Raw genomic sequence first — 22170 nt, 5'->3', positions numbered from 1 at the left:
ACTAGAGAAGCTGGCTGTCTTGCAGGGCTGGAGTGGGAGAAATTAATAGTATGAAGAGCAAAATTAAGCACGTGGTGACTCAGGGCAAGAATTTTTCTTGTATGTTTGAAGCTCAAGAGTTACAAATGCCTCAGAAGAGCAGATGGGTGCTGATCACTGGATGTCTGCAAACTGGCTGCCTGCTGCAGTCATGGGAAAGGTGATCAGTCAAAGAATTTTCCATAGAACTGGACAATTAGCAGTTTCACTGTAAGGACCAGTATAAGGACCACTTAAGACATCCTGAGCAGCAGGGGTAGAGTCCTGGTCATTTCTGTTCAGAAAGGAGGAACTGAATGTAAAACTCTCTTTCATTAAAGAATAAGATGAAAAGAAACTTTGTCCTGCGAAAGGAAGTTAAAATAATCTAGTTTATCTGACTGGGTGAGAGCTTTGGGTATACATGACTGCTCTGATTATACTGGAAATACTCATGCTTAGTAGAAAACAGATTGTTGGAACAAACCCAAAAAGGTGTAAATTGGAGTGACAGCCAGTACAGCTTCAAGCTGGAAGTCAGTTCCTACCAGAACAGAGAGACACCAGTAGAAATTCTATCAGCAAAACCAATTATATTTAGAGGGTTTTTGCCAATATTTTTGGAATACACAATTTCCTGAAGAAGCAGGAGAAGGTCTGCTTGCACCCAAAGGCCCCATGTCCTTCAGTGACTACAGAACAGACAATGGGATGAGCTGGTTAATGTCAGCCCAGCTTCCTGCACTATTTTATAGGCACCTCTCAAAATCCCATGGAATGAACTGAGGACTTGACCACGATTATTCATTCCAGCAACCTTCTGAAGAACTCATTGGACCTATTCTGTCTAGTGGAATTAAGACCAAACCTCATGGTCATTTGCCCTGTAGTCACTGCTAACTGATGCTGCCTCAGAGCAACCAGATTTACTTCTGCTCTACATAAAGTAAGCATGAAATTTATTACCAGTATCAGACAGGGCAGAGACAAGCAGTACCATCGGAGTGGTTTGTTTGATACTGTGTGTTGCCTGAGAACAAGCCGGGATTGATTATTTTACCAGACAAGTTACATTTGAGGAAGTAAAGATTAGATTAAAAAATTAAATGCCTTGGGGAGGGTGAATAGCAGCACAAATCTGTTTGATGTTTATGTCAACAGGGTTGCCAAAGCAAACAGCACGAACATCTGTCCATAGCGTCGACCGTAAAATACTGTAAATGGGAAAAATATTTTAATTGTAAGCAGTGGCTCACAGAACTCCCCATGTCTTTATTTATTAGGCTGATAATATCACCCCAACATATGAACTTTACGCAGCACGTATAAATAATTCATGGATTAGCAAATAAAGAGATCTGGAATCTGTACACAGAGATGGCTGTTGCCAATTATCTCACTTGTGCAGAGCCAGACCCTTTCAGCTCCCATCGCTTGCAGCTGCTCTTTTAAATCATTCATCAGTGCTTAAGAGATATGCTGGTGGCGCTGGCAGAGAGCATTTGAATTTTCATTGTTTACACACTGTGAATTTAGCTTCTGCTCCGAAATTAACTGCAACATTGAAGCCTTTGAGAATACAGATGAGAAGAATAAGACAATTCCTCTTTTTATCCTTTTTAAATACTTCTGTAACTTTGATTTCCTTTTCTGCAGCTTGATTTCATATTCTTTTTATAATCACTACTTTAAAGTTATAGTAACTGATACAATTCCTTATACTCTTTAGATCATGAAAACGTCAGGAATACTATGGCATACAAAAAGTATTGCAAAACAAATGTCTGGCAAATATTTTCTTCGAGGTTGTATAATGATTTTCCAGTTTCATTCTGGAAAGTTATGTCTTACCACCTAAATATCTAGAGTTACTTCTTTCTGATGTTTAAGCAGAACCCTCTTGGAAATAATAGTGAAAACTGCTTAAAATTTGATGGCAAACCATGGCCAATGCTTTTTCTTTTCAAATTACCGAGCCACTGAGTTTCTGTGCCCTTTAGATCTCAACGGGTAGTAGTTCCTCAGTGATAAATTTGCCTGTTGTCATTGTAGTGATAAGGCTCAATTTACTTCTTGCATGGATAATGACAGTAATGGTTTTAAAGTCAAAGGCCTTATGATAAAACCAGACTTTCAGCTGTATTAATTGAAAATCTCATTCCTGTAGAGTTTTATGCAGCGTTATTGACCATGCGTCTATTCAGGATGTATAGAGTGCATCTACACACAGAAGTTCTGTCAAGAGTTTTGGTCCTTTCCCTTAAGTTTTAACTAAAGCAGCAGCATTAAAACTTGTGTCAGGTTGCTGGATTTGGCTGGTGCAATGCTGGAGAGAGGAAAGGGGAGGGGAGCCTGCAAGCCAGGTGAAGCAGTTCCAGCTGATGACATTCCGCTGCACCCCATCCCACTCCCGACAGAAGGATGCAGAGAGGGATAGCCAGGGTACAAAGCCTGTATGGTGCCACCCAGCATCCTAAAAACTTGGGAGGAGGTTGGCAGGGAGAAGCAGTGTCAGGTCCCACACCTTGGGACTAGGTGTACACTACTTGTACTCACCCCTCTGCAGCCAGGGCTGGGACAAGAAATCCCACAGCATCACCTTCACCAGGTCGTGCAGAAAGTGGTCTGCCCATGATTTTGGGAACAGTCACCCAGATTATGGAGTATGTGCTGGGTCTCTTTCACTTTTACAAATAAGGGCAAAGCAGCTCAGTATCTGCTTCACTTTCTGAGAGTGGAGCACTCTGTGTTTTATCCATCAAGGAGCGCAAGGGCTTGACTCCAACCTGCTCCTGATGCTCACATGCTCTCTGGAACAAGAAGCAGAGCACTCACAGAGTTTCCAGGAGGGGTGGGCAGACATGGGCACTCATCAGTGCTGATCACAAAACAGAAGCAGCAGAATGTGCCGGGGCTCTGGAGTCCCCATCAAAGCCCGTATGGACGGGCTCTGGAGGAAGGAGACGTGGAGCAGAGGATGTCCTCGCTCTGCTTCTGTCAACTCCCAGAAGTTCACTGAACAAATTAGGTTTCCCTCTCAGATCCACACATGACAGAGGATGGCATTTACCAGATGGCATGTGTAATGAGACTGTCACACCGTTGTAGGTTCAGAAATAAAGCAGGGCAGGCAGTTAATGAATATACACTGCTAATTTCAAGAATTTCTTTCTGTCCCTGTCAGGCATTAGACGTTCAACCTGTGAGCGTTGGAAGACTTTTGATGTGTGTGTATTAAAAGACAGAGTCTAGCATGTAACCAGGTTGTTTTACTTTAAAAACTGGCATTGAAATAAGCAATTTATGTCACTTCTAAAAAAGTGATTGTTTTTCTTCTTGATTCAGCCTGCTCTCAAGTGAAATGCATTCTAGGGTGTCATCATTGAGAATGTGGAATAGTAACAGTAATCTTTCTCACAAACCTGATGATTCTACTGTGTAGTTTTCCGCCTTTACCATTTTTCCTCATTTGTTGAAAAACAAAAATTAGGCAACTTAAATGCAACTCAAAAGTCTGCTGTTTCAAGGATGGTGATTCGCTTTTTAAAATACTTTTTACTTTGATATTACCTCAAACTGAATATCTTTATATGGGACCTCACTCTAAAACATCGATTGGGGGAGATGACAGTAGTAGTAGTAATAATAGTAGTAATAGTAGTAGTGAGTAGTGAGAGACTAAGGAAACACAATAAATAATACATGGAATTTTCTAAACTACATATTGGCATTTTTCTTTATTTATTAATTTCTCTTAGCTTTTTCAATGCCAGCATAAAAGTAAAAATAAATTAGAAAATAAAAGGATTATATGCATTGTATTTCTCTCTTTATCCCTTTCCTTTTGTTGTGAGTTTTTGTGTTAATTAAAGGACTGCTCTAGCTCCAGTTGAAGTCATTTGGGAGGATTCCTTTTATTTTCAGTGATGATTTTATCATGCCCATGTTTATTAGGTTTGTTGCTTTTCCAACAGTCTGGCTTCTGGGACTGCAGGGGGAAAGCAGGGCAGATTTATAAATAAATATGGTGAGCATATCAATGTATATCAGTAGGAGAAAGGTAAATTCAGCTAAATCCTGGTGAGTAAACCTGTTTTCCTCTGTGCATTACATTTGCCTTACTGCATTCTAAAAAAAAAATGATGCAAACAAAGGCACTGGATTGATTGTTAGGGGAGAAAATTCTCAATTATGTGGAAATAAAAGCCAGTCTGCCATATCAGTCATCTTAATTATAAATAAAATCTTTTCCAGCCTTTTCTCTGTATAGGTAAGGTCTAGGTGAAACACTGCTGATCATAAGCAATGGGGTGTGGGTTCTTGGCAACCTGGGGATACAATTATAGTGCCTTAAAGTCTTTCTTGCTCTCAAGAACTTATTTCACCTACCAAACTGATATGGATGGCTCACAGTAACCTGCTTTTGTTGCCATTTGTGTGCACACTGTCAGTCACAGCATTTCAGGGGCTTTTTGTCAGCCAGCCCTACAGAAATCTCTGGTGCACAATTGGTTATCCCACAGCATTTACTTGTAGGCTGAAGGACTCACCTTCATGATGTCTTAAGGAGACATCTTAAAGGGGCTGGACTCTCAGTGAATAACAGTCTCTTTTAAGCTGTCTTACTTTTGAAGCTTAAAAAGCATTTGGGTTTTTGATATTCATTGTTCAGTTCTGGCCTCCTCACTACCAGAAAGACATTGAAGTGATGAAGAGTGTCCAGAGAAGGGCAGTGGAGCTGGAGAAGGGTCTGGAGCACAAATCTGATGAGGAGTGGCTGAGGGAATTGTGATTATTCATCCTGGGGGACCTTATCACTGTCTACAACTACCTGAAAGAAGGTTGTAGCCAGGTGGGAACCTGTTTCTTCTCCCAAGCAACAAGCAATAGGGCTGGAGGAAATGGCCTCAAGTTTCAAAGGGGAGGTTTAGATTGGATATTAGGAAAATGTCTTCTCTGAAGAGGTTGCCAAGCACTGAACAGGCTGCCCAGGGAAGTGGTGGACTGACCATCCCTGGAGCTGTTTAAAGGACATGTAGATAACCACTGTCTGTGAGGTGAAGAATGAGCCATTGCATCACTGCAGTGCTTCTTCCACCTTCCTAAGCAATACTGTCAAGCTCATGGAAAAATCTACAAACAGGCATGGTGGTTACATGGGAGTGGCTGTCCTGGGTCAACCCACCTTGGCCCAGTGTCCTGTCTCCAAGAGCAGTCACCAGATGCCGACTGGAAAACAGACAGAAAGAAGCTGACAACTATAACATGAACCTCATCTGATGTGCCATCCCATTTTTCTATCTATCAGCCACTTGGTGACTTTCTGAACAAGCAGATCAATCCTGATCACTGTGCTAAGGACTGAAGCATCCTACAGCATCCTGTGGAAAAGACTATGGCATCCTAAGTGTTGCAGCATCCTGTGGCAGTGAATTGTGTGGCACACCCATGTGCACTGCATAGTAATGATAATCCTCTTTGTGTAACACTGGCTGATTTCAATGCCCAAATGCTGCATTTTAAGACAGAATATGAGGCTTTTTTAGTGTGAGAGCCAAACTGGTGTTTAATTCATTAAGAAAAAAAAAATAATTTGCAAAACAGCAACAGTTACCCATAGCATACAAAATGTAAATGCTTTGTGCTGTGATGTTTGGGTGTCATTAGAATAATTTTAAATGCAAGTGATTTAATTGTGTTTGTGCTAATTATAATGTTTACAAATTAGGGAAAGATGCTTTTAGTGGTCTGTTGGGAAAGGGCTTTGAAACCTCACATGTCTTTGAGTCTGCAGTACTGTCATTTAGTCATAGACTCTTTCTAATACAAGGGTGATTTGCTTTTTAGATTACTCTTGCATGAAAAGTGAGTCTCAAGAGTCTTCAGCTCCACGGAATTCAAAACCAGGTTCACGTGTGTCTGTGTGTGCTTTGACAGAAATTTAACCAAGTTCTTTTCTTCTTCTTCTTTTCCAGGTCCCCGTGTCCCGATGGTGACTGTTCACAACACAACAGATGCACAGAGTAAGAATGGGCTTGAGCTTTGCAATTCCTCTGAGAAAAGTAGCCAGGCAGGGCAGTGAGATGTAGCTGCTGCTTCGGTAAACTTGAGCTACTGGGGAGCTCAGACCGTGCATAAATGCAAGTTTTCTGCAAGGCAGAGGGACTTGAAGAGCTGTTGTGCTGCCCTCACAACAGGTTTCTGTTTGGGCTACAAACACAGTGGTTTGGGCATGATGTTGGTTATCAGCTTTCTCAAAAAAAAAAAAAAACCCCACAGTTCAAATCTCTCTCTGTCTTTTTGTTAGTCTTCCACAGATTTTGTTTTATGGCCCATATGAAAGAAATAAGATCATAAGATTAGAAATATTTAGCTTAATCTCTCTTTTTAATAAAATCACTCTGATATGAACTATCAGAGATAATGCAGAGGTGTGAGCCCCACAAGTGGTGCCTCTGCCTGGTTTCCTGATATGCCTGTGGAGATTGTTTGGTAAGGCTTTTTCATGCTAATGATTTGCATTTACATCAGTGTGAAGGTGGAATTATGCCAAAAGTAGGTTTCTTCCCTCGAAATATTTAATGCTGTCTGTAGCCATTACCAGACTGGCAATGGGGTTTCTGGGGTTCCTCCTTCACGTCTGTAGTAATGCAAAATATCCAGAAAGATCCATTTTTCACCCCAAGTCAGGATGGCAGGGACCCTCAGACAGGCAGCGTTTCTCTGTCCCCTCTATACAGGTGTCTTAAACAAAGATGCCACTTTCTCTCTTTCATGAGTCTCAGGAGACTTCATAGCAGGGTGTGGGACTGAGTTTGGTGTGAAAGCAAGATTAGTCTGCTCCCACCCTTTTGATGGGAGACTTGATCTTTCATTTTAACACAAAGTGTAGCCCAGTGTTAACCTACAGTTAAGGATTTCAGTCATGACTGTGACCCAAATAACAAGCAACACTATTATTCTTTCTGCTTTGTACGTGGTCGATACCAGTTTATCAAGTATCAGTTTCACTTAACTGGATTTACAGTGACTCACTGCCCTTGTCTCTGCAAAGGAACAGAGCAAAGCAGGGATCTCACTCTCAAACTAAAGGTTTTCTGTGAAATGCTGGGCTGTTTCATTTCACCCTGAAGGAAATCACAGGAAAGACTCTCTGCACAAGGGTGTATCAGCTCTTCTTCTTCCTAGCAGAGGCCTGAGCTTGGCAGTGCCCCCACACAGTGTAACCCCAGAGAAGCCCAGGTGATGCCCACAAGGCTCTTCAGCCAGGAGAGTTTCTTAGCTCTGACCTGCACCTCCAAAGTCCCTTCCTTTTTCCTCCCCCTTAAACACAGCACCTTAATTTTACCATAGGCAGACTGGCTATACCAGCACCTACAGGAGAGTGCTCTCATGAGCTGTGTTAAAGCCTCCTCACAGTTTTATAAAATACAGATGCCATAAAACAAATGAAGAAACAGCAAATGAAGGGCTTGAAAAAGTAACATAAAACACAGCAGGACTAGTTTTATTTTGACAGGCATATATGGGTAGCATTTATTACACAGAGAACTCAACCTACATCCCCTACTGAAATTCATGATTTTCTGCATATGATTACCATTTCCCCTGGTTCCTCCCTCCCCACCCCCACCCCCCAATTCTTTTGCTTTTGAATAAAGGGCAACTGACAATTGCATGTTACTGAATTTACTTATTTAATATGAGCCCATTACTCTATAAAGGGACTTTGCCTCTATATTCTGCAATAATCTGATAATAGTGAGTTGCACTGAATATTATAGCGTGCTTACATTTAATTAAGCAATGACCATTTGTACTCCACAGACTCAAGCTCCCTGTGGTCCTAAAGCAAAAAGGGAAGTCCTTTAGGAGATATGCCAATCTTTTTTATATCCTCCACAGTCTTCCTGGCTTTCTGTGAATGCAATTATATGAACAAATAAAACGGCTTGACTAAATTCCCCTACGTGGCAGGCCCCTTTCTGCTGATAAAGCTACTTGTGTATGCCATAATTAAATGAGAATCTTAATATTTAACTAAACGTAGTAGGCTGTTGCTTTGGCACTTTTGTGGGGGCTGTGGTTTCAATAGAGAAGAGCTGGGCTCTTCAGAAGCAGGGTGAATAATCATTGAACCAATGTGCTATTGTTGAAAGATCTCTGAAATTTATCAACTGGGAAAGGCAAGTTTTTGTGCTGTGCCTGCCTGTTCAGCAGAGATGGGCAGTGAGAGCATAATATGCAGGTACCAGAAAGTGTTACTGGAGGAGCTGGGGTTAAAAATCTATTTATCAGTGTGTCTCTAAAGGGAAGTTACAGTCCATGAAATACTTAATGTGCTGCAAAATCTCAAACCTTCCTTGGGTTCACGTGGCAGAGATAATGCCCTGGATCCCCCTGGTCACACCCAGACTGATGCCATGGGGATGAGCACTGCAACAGGCTCCCCAGGTCAGGATTCACTGCCATCACAGTGGGATCACCCCAGCCCTTGAATCCCTCCTCTGTGGGGCTCAGGAGCTTCACCATCACTAGGAGACATTTCCCACCACCTAGGACATAAAACTTGAAGTGTCTCCTGAGGTTGGGCCCTTTACTTGCCAGTTGGGAAGAACTTGCTCTTTCTGATGCTGGAGGTGGTCACTTTTCTGGAAGAGGCTCAGCAGGTAGATCACGTGGCCAGGATATGGGGATAAAGGTTAAATCCTGGGAAGGAGGAAGGAATCCTCTATTTCAGACCCAGAGACTCCTTGGGTAAGACACACAAAATGAAGAATTCTTGAAACATTCCCAAAGCCAAGGCTGTTCCAAACCCTGGTGTTGCAGGTTTGTATGACCTTTGTCCACTCTCCTCTCCCCATGGATTTCCTTCCCATGGATTTTATGACGTGTAGCAGCACAACCTTGTCCTGAAGTTCTCCACAGTGTCCTCCCTTTCCCCATTTATTATGTGTAGCTCGGGCACAGACTTGAGGACCTCTTCATTTGACATCTAGGTTTGCATGTCAATTGGATGTCTGACCCAACTGATCCAACTGGTAGTGTACCAACACATTCCCATCTCCTGCAAATCAGATGAATGTCACTATTTCAGGAATACAATTTACCAATGCAGAACTTCAAAGACTTAACTGAAGTAGACATCTGTGAGGACTAGAAGGAAATCCTTTCAAAAGGAAACTTGTGTTATATATATTAAGGTGGCTATAAAATGTTAAAATGCATTTTCACAAACAATGCCAAAAGTTTTTATGTTCTTGACCTTCTTCTTTCAGAAATTTTTGAGCTGGAGGTAAATGAAAATGTGCAGCAGGCTGTAAATGACAGGCAAATGCCTAAGGTAGAATACATGGAAATCAAGATAGATGATTACAGTAAGTAGCACCTTTCTTTTCACTTATTTTTCTCTTTCACTGCTATAGCTGTGAAATGATACAGTCATCTTGGGTAGACTGGCAGGAGGAAAAATGACTTTGACTCTCAATAAACTCACACAGTTTGCAAAGCACTCTCTTAGGATGTGCTACATCAGGAGGTTATTACGGAGGCAGAATTTGATGAGAATTCAGCTGAAGAAAGGTGAAATGATAGGGTTGAGTGTTTTTTCTTTTCCTTTTGAAACTCCTTTGTAGAGAAAAAGCCACTCTGGAAAATTACACAGCGGGGTACCCCCATTGTTGGGGGCACATTTGCCATAGCTGTGTGATGTGTTATTGAAATCAGTTTGGAGTGGGATACTGTGTGTGCTTGCTGGCTACAGCTGTGACTGCCTTTCAGTGCACAGTCCAAACTTCAGTGAATGAAAATGACTCTCCAGTGGCTGCCCACTGCAGTCATTCAAGATTCTTTGAGAAAGCCATATAATTTGATGGGGTTGGGAAAAAAAAAAAAAACACAAAACACAACAGCTATATGGGAAAAGACAAAAGAAATTTCACCTGGAATAAAGAAAGCAGAAATTTGAAGCTGTTTTTATCTGCAGCTGGTGCGTTATTTCTACTATGCATCTATAAGCCCAGTGCATCTATATGCCAAGGAGAGAGAAAAAAGCCTGGTGGCAAACAGCCAAAATGCAAGGACCTTCTGCCTGTCTCTGTAGTTGTACCTGAAACAACCTAAAAAACATCTCCTCTGGCTGTAAGCATATAACTGACCTGTATGGGGAAAATCCACATACTCAGAGCTGCACAATAGCTTCCTGAAATCCTAATTTATGTGTATGGTGGCAACTCCAAATAAGGTCCAAAGACCCTGGGTTCATAGTGTGGCCTATCTGGTTTCCCATGCCAAGAAGGAGTGTAACTCTCAGGCAGAGAATGAAAGCAGTGAGGTGTGCTGGGGCCAGGTTACTGATTTCAACCATTACCAGATGTTATAAAATGTGAAGCAAAGCCTGAGAGATGCTTGCCATTTGAAAAGGGTAATAATGGCCCTAAAATGTTCTGCTTGCCACACAGGCATTAGGAACATAAACCAGTGCATAGAATAACAGGGACAGACATTCATTCCCAGGTTTTATGGGCAGGAGAAGACAGGGGCAAAGCCTGTCATTGAGATCCTGTCTGTCCCCCGGTGAGCCAGCTCGTGTGACACTTGCAGTTTATTAGGGATAACTCAGCTTGATGCTAAATTTCTTAACAGCAAGTATCATTGCAATTCTGCTCATTTAACAAAAAATACATGCGTGTGTGTGTGTAATAAATACAAACAGGACACAGGCATGTGGCTGTTCTGCTGTGCCCTCCCTGTGTTTTCAAAGCTTTGGGATGAACAGCCTCGGGAACACTGCACATAGCACTTAGTAATATTTAAAGTCAAGAGATGGCCTTTTTGGCTGTCCCTGGGCCATTGATCCAATTTGCAGTTATTAGCATTCAGATGGAATAACTAATTAGGCGGAGTGTCAGACGATGACTGCAAAGCAAACCACTTAAACCGCGCTGCTAATCTGTGTATTAATCTACGGAAAACGCTCCTAATACCCATTTAATTGCGGGGCCTTTGCTAATCTAGATTGTAGTTAACATTTTAAAAATAAATGTGCTGAGTGTTTTGTGTGGTGGCAGTTTTGCCTATTGATTCAAAACCATAGAAATGCCATTCAGTTAAAAGAAGCTTTGGTGATCACATCCCACCCTTACATCGGTTCTGTACCAGTATAACAACGTGGGCTTCAGCACCTTTGCCTCCTCTTTGGTAGCAAAATTCAGCCCTTAGGAAGTTAGGATTACAATACTTGTTTCTCCCTCTGTCTTCACACCATTATAGCAAAATAATTATATTTCCCTCCCCCAGCCACCACACTTAATTGGGTTTTAAATTACCATTTTCATCAACAATTTTCCCCCTTCTCTGCTGCCCCGGAATATTGATTTCTGTCTGCGTCACACATTCAGCTGCCAAAAAAGGAAAATTATAGCTATTGACAGATGTTAATTGAATGCTGTAAAAGTGATGCATGACTGAGCACTCCCAATTTACATTTCTTGTCACCTCAGCTATCACAATATGGGTCCTTTCTTTGACGACATCTGTGTTTCTAAGGTGTTATTTGCCACTGCCTCATGAAATACCATTTCATTCCTACTCATATTTGGCCAAACCACCAGAAAAATCTATTAGAGTTATGTCAGCATTCCCACATTGAAGACATGTTATTATTTATTCTTTTTTTGCTTAGAATTGCCAATGCAGATCCTAAAGCCTGCAACCTTTTCGGATACTGCGCACTATCCCTTGCTTCTGGTTGTGTAAGTTCTCTCTTGTCCTTTCTTTCTACTCACATTATTAGGGCATTCTGGAGACCTTGGCCATCATCAGAAACTTCTAAGATATGTTTTGTACAAGGAATGCCAGAGTCCAGCACATTGGTCCCTTCCCCATCTCACTTCACAGCTAAAAGAGGCCAGATGTGTGTTCCTTCTCTCCGATGCTTGAGCCAAGGTTTTCAGCTACCAGGAGGGCACCCTAGTGAAATCCTGCAATAGTAAACTGTAGGATTTTGTGAAACTGTTCCATGTACACTTGCACTTCAATAATTTGGGAGGCAGAAACAGGAGGAGGAGGAATAAAAGATGGGGTTTGACTTTCTGTCCCAGTCCTTAGGGCACTCACCCTGCACTTAACAGGCAGTTTTAGAGTGGAATTCAGTCAGCCTTACTAGAACTTCAGTTTTAGATGCCCTCATGCAGAAATCCTTCCCTTGTAAGTGCTGGTGTTCCCAGAAGTGACAGTAAAGAGAGAGCTGGAAACCTTTGAAGATCTCCACGATGTTAGCATTTACATTAGGTAGGTAGGTTTTCCTCCTGGTGGGCAAAGCAGATGGATAGTTCTTTATGCAACATTTAGTAATAATAATACACATTACTGAGGCTTTTTCCTGGCAATTTGGAAAGAAACTGGGGGAGGGAATTCACTGACCTTGGACGAACCTGTTTGGCCCTGGCTGCATCCCGCTGCATCGCTTGCCTGCCAGGGAACACCCCACAAGAGAGAAGCCTTATGCAGGAATGGTGAATGCCTGGCAAACGCCTGAACACCGTCCTGCACATCCCTCCATGAAGGACAAAAACACTGCAATAAGCGTGTTGTTACATCACAAAATTACTGCAGAGAAAATGTACTTCATTATGGAAGTGCTTGAGGAAGATTGGTACTCATCAAGCTAACGGCACTTGATTAGGCCGCCTCTGGAGCTGGATAGGTCTGGGTCTCGCTTGAATAAATGCAAATGACTGGAGTCACATGAACATTGAAATCCTGCAGAGTCCTGCCTGATGTCCCTAAGAACCCCAAAAACGACAAAAAGCAAGCAAAAATGCCAGTGGCTCTACAGTAATCCCAGTCCTAAATTATTGCTCCAAGTCATCATCTCTTGTTTTTGACAATTTGTCTGGCTGAAGTAGGGTCTGTGTTTCTGGAGACAGTTCCCTTGTACCAGGATCAGACCCTAACCAGAAGGGTGAAGAGTGAGTTGTTCCCACCCTTTCCTACCAATTTTAGGTCAAACTGGTCATGATTAAGCCACTTTTTATCACTTTTAAAAGAGTCCTTTCCCTCTATACTTGTGTGAAGCAGAGATGACAGAAGTGACTGACAGCTCCATCTACAGCTGCTCTCCAGAACCCCACAGCAGAGGGAAGAGCAGGGCTGGGTGAATGGGGCAGTAAATGAAACCCCAGTGCTTGCCAGTAAAGGAAAAGATGCCTGATGCCTTCAAGCTTCATCCAACATATTTTGGTAGTGCCTGTGGACTCTGAAGTCAAGCTCCTCACAGAAACCCCTCCAACAAAACAAAACAAAACAAAAAAAAACCAAACAAACAAAAAAAAAACCAGTTTTGGCAAATGTCCTAAGCGGGGCGTTTGACCCCTGCTTGATGCCTCTGCCTCTGCTTGATGCCTGTTTCTGTTTCAGAGACGGGACACCCGGGAGCCAGATCGTAACGGAGAGGTTTGAGGTGACGTGGGAGAGCGTCATGGTCAGCTCTCACAACGCCATCGTGCTGAAGTTCGACGGCCGTGGGAGTGGTTTCCAGGGCACTAAGCTGCTGCACGAGGTCAAGAGGAGGCTGGGCCTTTTGGAAGAGAAGGATCAGTTGGAAGCTGTCCGGTCAGTGACATCCTTATTGAAGAAATTCTTTCACTGATGATAATTAACCCAATACCGTCGCTAGTCCTGGTTGCTTTAATGGTGTGTGGGGTAGAGCAAGGAGATGGGAGGGAAGGACACTGTACAGGTGATAGCATGTGAGAGGGAGCTCATGCCAGCCAGTGCAGAGGGAGGAAAACAAGCCTTAAACAGAGCTAAATTAAAGCACACTTATCTGTATCACGTGTTCAAAGCCTATTTATTTTTAGCTCTGCATAGTCATACAGCTACAAACAAGTAAGCTTGAATATCTGTTCCTACATCAATCTTTTGCTTGCCTGGTGGTTAGAAAAGCCCATCTTTAAATCCTTAAACTTTTTAAAGAGAAAAACCAGGTCAAAATCCTTAATATCAAATCCTGTCATATTGTTAGATTTATTCTGCACATAATCACGTTGAAAGCACTATCAGAGTATTGCAATAGCTTTGCAATAGCTTATAATGACTTCCAAAGGTACTACAGATTATTTGCTGCCATTGCTTGGTCAAATCCAACACATGAGGTTGCAAGATTAAATCAAACAGACTCATGTGAAAGCAGCTTGTATGGCATGAGTTAGATTGTCTACATCAAGGGGTAAGAGCTTTAAACTGAAAAAGGGCAGGTTTAGATTTGATATTAGGAAGAAATTCTTTACTATGAGGGTGTGAGACACTGGAACAGATTGCCCAGAGAAGTGGATGTCCCATACCTGGAAGTGTTCAAGGCCAGGTTGGATGGGGTTTTGAGCAACTTAGTCTAGTGGAAGATGTCCCTGCCCATGGCAGGGGTGTTGGAATGAGATTACCTTTAAGGTCCCTTCCAACACAAACCTTTCTATGAATTTTTCTGTGGCCACTCTAATTTAAAGCTGATTAAAACCACACTGTGTTTGCTATATCTGAGAGAAAAATATTTGTAACCCCTTGGTTCTCCTCTCTCATGTTGTAGGACAATGTTGAAGGAGCATTTCATCGATAAAACACGAGTCGGCGTGTTCGGGAAGGTAACGTTTTCCTGTTGTTCTGTGCTCTTCAAGTTGGCTGATGTCGCTAAGCAGCTGAGCTAAATCCTGCTTTATTGAATATATCAGTGGTGACTTTTTTATTACTATTTATTTTTGAGATAAACTTCATCTTGCTCAGAGATGTTAAAGGTGGAAGTTTTCATTTAATCAATGTGTTCATCAATTGCTTTTTTGAAATTAACTTCCAAGTGCAAAAAGTGACTGTTGCTCAGAAAAACCTTGTCAGATCATTAATTTTTTTTTTCCCATTGCAAACTTTCGTTTCATTTTCATCTTGTTTCTTAGGGCCTGTGGGAATGTGGGTATATCATTTGTACAAGTGTACAACAACACTGTGGAGGCTGATTTGCACCACAGTGTGTCTGGCTGGAAAATAGCAATTATAAAGTACACATAGTTAGAGATGAGAAGGGGACTGTGAGCAGAAATTGTTTGTTGTGGGGGACACAGGCTTGGAGTGGGTGAACAGAGCTGCACATACAGCAGTTTCTCTGCAGGGAATTGTTAACAGGCTGACAGCAGTCACTGAAGTTGTGATGTTCATTTTAAATAGTGAAAGACTGGGGTAGTGTTTTGGAAAGGTAACATACCTGGTTATAACTAAATCCATAAAATGGGATGAGAAAGGCCAGCTCTTGGGCACACAACCATCCTGCTTTCAGGAGAGTGCAACGAGCGTAGAGCTCATCTTTTCAGCCACGTGTGCCAAAGACAGGGAGATAACCCTTATTTAGGTTTTTTTCAGTGCAAGGTGTTAAAGGTTCTGGAGTGTCCAAGCGTTTGCTGTAAGGTCTCAGCTGCCCTGTTTCTGTACCCAAAAGCAGCAGTGCCTCACAGCAGGACCACTGACGCCCCTGTCTCCTTTCTGTTCCAGGATTACGGCGGCTACCTGAGCACTTACATGCTTCCAGCCGGTGAAGAGAACCAGGTGTTTGCCTGTGGAGCTGCTCTTTCCCCAGTGACAAACTTCAAACTCTATGGTAAACCCCATCCCTAAGCCCACAGACCCTCTTGTTGACCACAAATGATATTTCTTCCTTATATTTTCCCAGTTATCACCTTTATTCTCCAGGATTCTTCCTGTTTTATATCTTGTGTCTTCTTAGGAGTAGCCATAAACCCTTTTTTCCCCCAGTCAAGCAATTTTGTTGACACCAGTGGGACCAACCATGGTGGTCAGAGTATTACTACTCCTTTTAAATAAAGGAAAATTGGCTTTAAATCCTTCCAGCCTCTGCCACCAACCACCACCACTACCTTGAACTTGCTTCTTTCTTGCCTGAACCATCCATCCATACAACCTGTGGTCCAGTCTGCCACACCCATTCTGTCTCTGACAACAGTACTCCACTGCACATGGGGGTCCTTGCTCTCAAGGACACCGGTTTTTCCCTTTGCACTTTGTGCCAGTGACAATCAGGGGACTGCCGTGAAAGTCAGTGGTGTTCAGCCACCCTTCAGGAGCTGCAGTTATCCCTGAGAGCAGTGGGGACTTGGTGCTGATGGAGAAGGCCTTGTGAAAGGAGAAAGGGACAGAAAGTGATAGTGTTCTTCTTTTCTATCTCAGTTGCATTAAGGAAGAAAAAAAAAGGGCTCTTCTGCGACTGATTTAGAAACCAGAAGTACATGGTGATAATGACAGACTGAAGTATCACACATATCCTTAAGTGTATTTTCAAAAACTTTTAGAAATGTGTCGTCTATAATTAAGGCAATGTTGGAAAATAAGGCCTTTTTTAGCATTTGCAATATTTGACTCAGAAGCACTGGTGTACTCACTTATGACTGAAAGTGATGTTTACATTTTTTTTCTCCTCAAGCTTCAGCCTTTTCTGAAAGATACTTGGGCTTGCATGGGATTGATGACAGAGCATATGAGGTAACTGCTTGGGCACTGCATTTTCCTGATAAAATGTGAAATGGGTTTTAACTCTTCCTCCATGGCTTCTCTTTGGGAAGGGAGCAAGGATATGCAACAGAAACTCACAAGTAAAGCTCTGAAGTTTTCTTTCAGCCTGCTTACTGCTTTTCTTGTCTTAATAGTAATAATGGATAAAGTAATAATGTAATGATGGTTTCATTGATTAGCCCTCATGCCTGCCTCTCTAAATTGGATAAATACAGTTATACCAATTTTAGAGGTTTAAAGAGCTGGAGCTGAGTGACTCAGCTGTGCCCAAGAGGACACAGTGTCACAACATCCTTGAAAGTTCCTGCCACTGGTCTTTGCCACTTTGAGTCAAAAAGTATATCTCAGAGAGAATCAAAGTCAAGCAAAGCTCAGCTTCTCTTGACTTTCTCAAAGTACTGTGATATTTCAGGCAGAACTCTGTGCCAGAATTGAGGAGGACATGGGAAAGGAAACATGGCACAAGACACTGTTTAGTATGTGTGATGGGATCAGTTGTATACTGATGTGCTGCAATTACTTGGAGGAAAAACCTAGTAAAGAACAGTCAAACAAACAGAATTTTTTATAGAGTAAACTTTGTTCAGCTTCTAAGCCTTGTCTTCAGCCAGAAGACAGGAAGGCAGCAAAGATTTGGCACTGTGTTCTCAAAGAGAAGGCAGGCATCACCCTGTGCCCTCACAGGGGAAGCTTTATCCTGGTTATCTAAACTCTGAGTTCATTGACTATCAAATTTTGCACTCATAATTTCTAGATCAGTATAAACTCTTTTTTTTCCTCTTAGAAATTCGAAGGCAGGGCAGTACAGATGAAAGCAAGCTAAAACATTCCGGAGATGAGGGCTTCGAATTGTCACGTCCTCCTTGTGCATTGAAGAGCTGGCCTAAGCAAATTGTGGTACTTCTGGTTGTCTCCTGAGCTCTCTGCAGAGCCTGGCAGGGTCCCTAACTGAGTGGAGAAGTTCTTCATTTCTCCTGCCCTGTACTATTTGCAGTCACTCAGATTTGTGTTTATTTTCCCCTTTGCATCTGAAAGACATCAGGGAGGCAAAGCCATTCTCAGCAGTGGACACTTGAATTTCGTATCAAATCCGCTCCAGAGTTGTTCAAGCTCATTGAGATTGGCTTTCAAACCTCACCAAAGTCACTCCAGGTTCCTGAAGAGTTCTTAGGATTTGGCACCTGGGCACACTTTTCATCAGCGTTTTCACCTGAAATCCACTTCAATGTTTTCCGTGTGTTCTGAAGTTCAGGTTTTAGTGAATATTATCAGAACAGACAAGCGTCTCCAAGTTCTTCACACTGCTGACACTGAGCCTGTGAGCACAGGGTGGGCTCTACTTCACCTCTAGGTTGATACACGTAGCCAGGAGAATATGCTGTGCTGGTGTCTGCTTGTTATGGCTGAGAAAAAAGTATTAAATAGAAATAAGTGCTTCTGTTGCCTCCGTATAAATTTCTAATTTCTAGCAAGTTTTTTTTTATCTTATTGCAACCTTTACCTTCACAGATCAACAAATTATCACACAGAGTCTCATTACTGAAGGAACAGACATTTTTGATCATTCATGCTACCGCTGATGGTAAGTTAGCCCATCCTTTGAGCTCATTATATGTTTGTGATAGCTTTGATTTTTCTTAATTAAATTTGCCTCTTTAATGATTGCAATCTGTTTTTACAGAAAAAATCCATTTCCACCATACTACAGATCTTATCACACACCTAATTAAGGAAAAGGCTAATTACAGCTTGCAGGTACAGTATGTGTTTCTTTTTCTCATATTTGACCAGTTATTTCCCAGTTTAAACTCAAACTGCTGTTATGAAGCAAGTTTTGAAAAGCCACTTGAAAAAGCCTGGCAATAGAAGTAGCACCAACATATAAATGTTCCTATGCTTATCCTTTCCTGTTCTTTGTGATACCACTATTTTGGTTTGGACTGTTGTAGAACAATTATTAAATTAGAATAAATTAGACTGTGAGAGACAAGTCTCTAAGGAATTTATGCCTGTTGAGTTTCTTTGGGAACAACAGAACAAAGTCAGGATGAATTACAGGGGAAACAGGGATCTAAATTAAATCATGGATTTGGTCAGCACTTCAAGGAGTGGGGTGCTCCTGCCCATTTTCCAGTGCAGAAGAATTAGTAGAATGGAGCTTGAAGGCACCAACGAGCTTGACACATGCCAAAAGTTAGTTGGGGACTGAATGGAGGCCTGAGGGACCTGTGTCTTGGACTGAGGTACCCAGAGCAGCAGAGAGACACCTCAGTCCTGCCTGCAAGCATCCAGCCCTAAGAGACTTACTTTTTCCCCCTTCAATATCCCTACCTGGACAACCCATTATGATCCTCTTGCATTCCTTCAACACGTGCAGAAGTTAACTGCTCCATTTAAATGGAAAGTTGGGTTTCAACTATTTCATTTCTAGCTTCCTGATTTTTTCTATTTAATTACTCCTCCAGCAAACTTTGTTTAATTTTTTAACTTCATTCCTTTTTTTAAGCCCTCATTTTAGCCAGTAAAACCTAATGCCATATCTCTCCAAAACTGAGGGGTTTTCTTCTGTTTTCACAAGGAGCAAGGACTGTTGTTTGTAAGTGTGATCTGGTTCTTCTTAGCCTGAACTTGTTCAGAATGGAATTAAATGGAAAATCCTCCCCCAAAAAAAGTTCCTTGTTAGGGAAGATGCAAGTCTGCTCTTGCATCCACAGGAAGACCCACGGTTCTGGGGAGACGCAGTGGTTTGCAGGTCAGGTTGAGCTGTAGGTGTGGGTGGTCAGTGCTCAACCTTCAAGCTCCTTAAGATGTGTATTTGCCTGTTTTTGCAGATTTACCCTGATGAAAGCCATTACTTCAGAAATGCAGCACTGGAGCAGCATTTGTACAACTCCATTGTCAACTTCTTTGTGGCGTGTTTCCAAGTTCAGGACAAACTCCCACTAACCCCACTGAAAGAGGAGGAGGATGAAGATTAACCCTGTTTGTCAGTGCTAAGCACAAGGCAGATCTCTCTGACAATATGCAACTGGATCATTTTCCTGAAGAAAGAGATGTTACGTTGTTAGCATGTATTTAAAAAAAACCAACAAAACTGAAAGCAGCTCATCTGCTTTACTTGACAGCAACTCCTTCCTAAATGGAAGAACATTAAGCATGGTGAACTCAGCAGAAACTGCTGTCTGAAGTGAATCCATCACAACCAACATCTTATTTTTCTTTGGTTGTTGGGGTTTTTTCCTCTTTTTTTCTTCCTTTTTTTTTCTTTTGTTTGCCACCAAATGACTTCTAGAGTGAAATTGGTAAGACGCTGAATTTGAAGGAACATCCCAAGAAACCGCTTTGAGGACTGGAAGATTTAATGTCTCTTTGCATTCAAGCAGTCAAGCAGTAGCAGTGAAATCCATCATCCATATTAAGGTTACTATAGTTAGCATCACACTATGTCAGAAAAAAAAAAAATCTAACCTAATACGTGGAAAAGATTATAGCACAATTATTTTAAAGGATGCTGATTCATACACACTTGCCTGCTCTTTCCCATCTTCAGGAAGTTTGTCATTGCTACAGGACATACAAATTCAATTGTACGGAGTATCATTATAGTTACACTGATCTTTACCTTCCTGTAATTATTTCATTAATTCTGTATTGCTCTTAATTCTGTTTTCATTGGGTCTCATGCTTACCTTATTAGCTTCTCAGCTTGTTCTGGATGGGGAAAAAACATACACTGAACTAACCAACTCACGTTAGACCTCAAGGGTCTAATGAGGCAATGGGAGTTGAGGTACCCAGATGTTAAAAAATCCATTCGAATAAAGCAAAGAAAAACTCACTCTTGTGTTCCCAGAATAGCTTTTGCCAGCAAGATTGAGTATTTTCTTTGGCGGCCTTGAAGAATAAATAAGAATAAATAAGAATAAATAAGCTAAATCAGCTTAACATTGAGATATGTTTTATGGTAATGTAGAAAAATATGCGACAGTCATGATTATTCTATGTTCTTCTTTTAGTATTGGAACAACTGGTTGTCAGCCTGTTGGGGAACAGCTAATTGAGGCTGTGGTAGCAGGAATTTGTACCAGATACTGCACAGATCATCTTATAAAGCCATTTAAACAGAACCAATGTGCAGAGATTTATTGCACATGCTGTCTGTGGCTTAGTTTTGTTCCAGGTCAATGATTAGCATATTTCCAAACACATTTAATTATCTCTTCTGTTCGCATTAGTTTTGACAAGCATAAAAGGAAAAAAAAGAAGGATTTTTGCTTTAGAAGATCTAACTTTTCATTCTAACAGTACAAAGCAACTTTTAAGACTTCTTGTGAAAACATTTCAGCTCTCAGAGAGAAACCCAACCTTCATCCACGTTCCACGTCATAAGAATTTTGACTAGTGTCACTCCTTGTAAAATACTCTGACCAAATGTACAGCCAGTATTAATACTGTATATTTCATTTTGTTGTATATAAAGGAATGTAAGTCAGCTCTTCGTCAGATCCCCAATCCAATATTAGTCTTGTGTTCGGCATGCATGCGGTAACACTTCTTTGCTGGTCAGGACTCTATAGAAGTACTAGCTTGGAAATATAACAATTAATGTAGTTTTCTTTCCTCGTTTTAACAGCTTGAATGTCAATGCCGGTTTCTACTTTTTACATAGTACTGTGGGTAAACTCACATCCTGACAGCAATGATGATGTTTCCATTGTGTTCTTTAGCGTGTCTTTTTTCTTATCTTTATTTTAAGCTTTGAATGTTGGTTGTACTTTGACCATCATGGAAAAAGAAAAAATGTATTGATAAACCACAGAAATGACTTAGTTTGGTTCGGATTATCTTCTTTAATTTACAGTGCATCGACATTGTGTGAACAAGAACTACAGTATAAAATCTGCTTTATCTGGCAGAAATGCCAAATAGACAATAAGAATGCTGCGTGTCCAGATTTTGCTACTCTGAACAGGCTCAAAAGCCCCGAAATGAACTTGAACTAAGAAATGTAAAAATCTGCTCTGTCCACAATCTTTTGTAGAAAGAACTTTAGGATGTGGCATGGTAGTGTTTGTTCATTCATGGAATAAAACATTATTTTACCACCCTGGTTGCTACTGCTGCTATTTTTTGTTTAGTTCTTAAATAAGCATCAAGTGGCTAAAAGTGCTATTCCTGGTTGAACTGAGCCCAAACCTCGGGGTGAAGATTAGGAACATGTAAATAAATCTTTATAAATAAATACATGTTGCTATTTAGATGTTGTCCACATCAGAGGACTGGAGCACCTCTCCTATGAAGACAGGCAGAGAGCGCTGGGGTTGAGAAGGCTCCTGGGAGACTGTTGAACACCTTCCAGTGCCTAAAGGGGGCTTATAAAAAAGAGAGAAAGTGACTTTTTACATTGTCAGATAGTGATAGGACACTATCACCATGTGTTTAAACTGAAAGAGGAGAGATTTAGATCAGATTTTAGGAAGAAATTCTTCACTGTGAGGGGACTGAGGCACTGGAACATGTTGTCCAGAGAACCTGTGGATGCCCCATTCCTGAAAGTGTTCAAGGCCAGGCTGGATGGGCTTT

The 22170-nt window shown here is 41.5% G+C and overlaps 1 protein-coding gene across 4 annotated transcripts in view; it reads left to right on the top strand.

Annotated features, from left to right (window-relative positions):
- The window catches only part of DPP6 (dipeptidyl peptidase like 6), a 544128-nt gene extending 522436 nt beyond the window's left edge, over nt 1–21692 (top strand). For all 4 annotated transcript variants that reach the window (XM_050314872.1, XM_050314882.1, XM_050314854.1 and 1 more), the window contains exons 17-26: nt 5994–6041; nt 9297–9395; nt 11702–11771; nt 13438–13632; nt 14603–14657; nt 15553–15658; nt 16499–16557; nt 18097–18169; nt 18269–18342; nt 19419–21692. In XM_050314872.1, coding sequence (XP_050170829.1) covers nt 5994–6041; nt 9297–9395; nt 11702–11771; nt 13438–13632; nt 14603–14657; nt 15553–15658; nt 16499–16557; nt 18097–18169; nt 18269–18342; nt 19419–19565 — 926 coding nt within the window. In that variant the 3' untranslated portion in view covers nt 19566–21692. The remainder of the gene's footprint in view (nt 1–5993; nt 6042–9296; nt 9396–11701; nt 11772–13437; nt 13633–14602; nt 14658–15552; nt 15659–16498; nt 16558–18096; nt 18170–18268; nt 18343–19418) is intronic.
- The last annotated feature ends 478 nt before the right edge of the window (nt 21693–22170 follow it).

The sequence above is a fragment of the Myiozetetes cayanensis genome, unplaced genomic scaffold (assembly GCF_022539395.1).
Source record: "Myiozetetes cayanensis isolate MyiCay16 unplaced genomic scaffold, myiCay2020 scf1, whole genome shotgun sequence".
NCBI classification, from domain to species: domain Eukaryota; kingdom Metazoa; phylum Chordata; class Aves; order Passeriformes; family Tyrannidae; genus Myiozetetes; species Myiozetetes cayanensis.
This window is presented reverse-complemented; position numbering and strand designations above follow the sequence as displayed.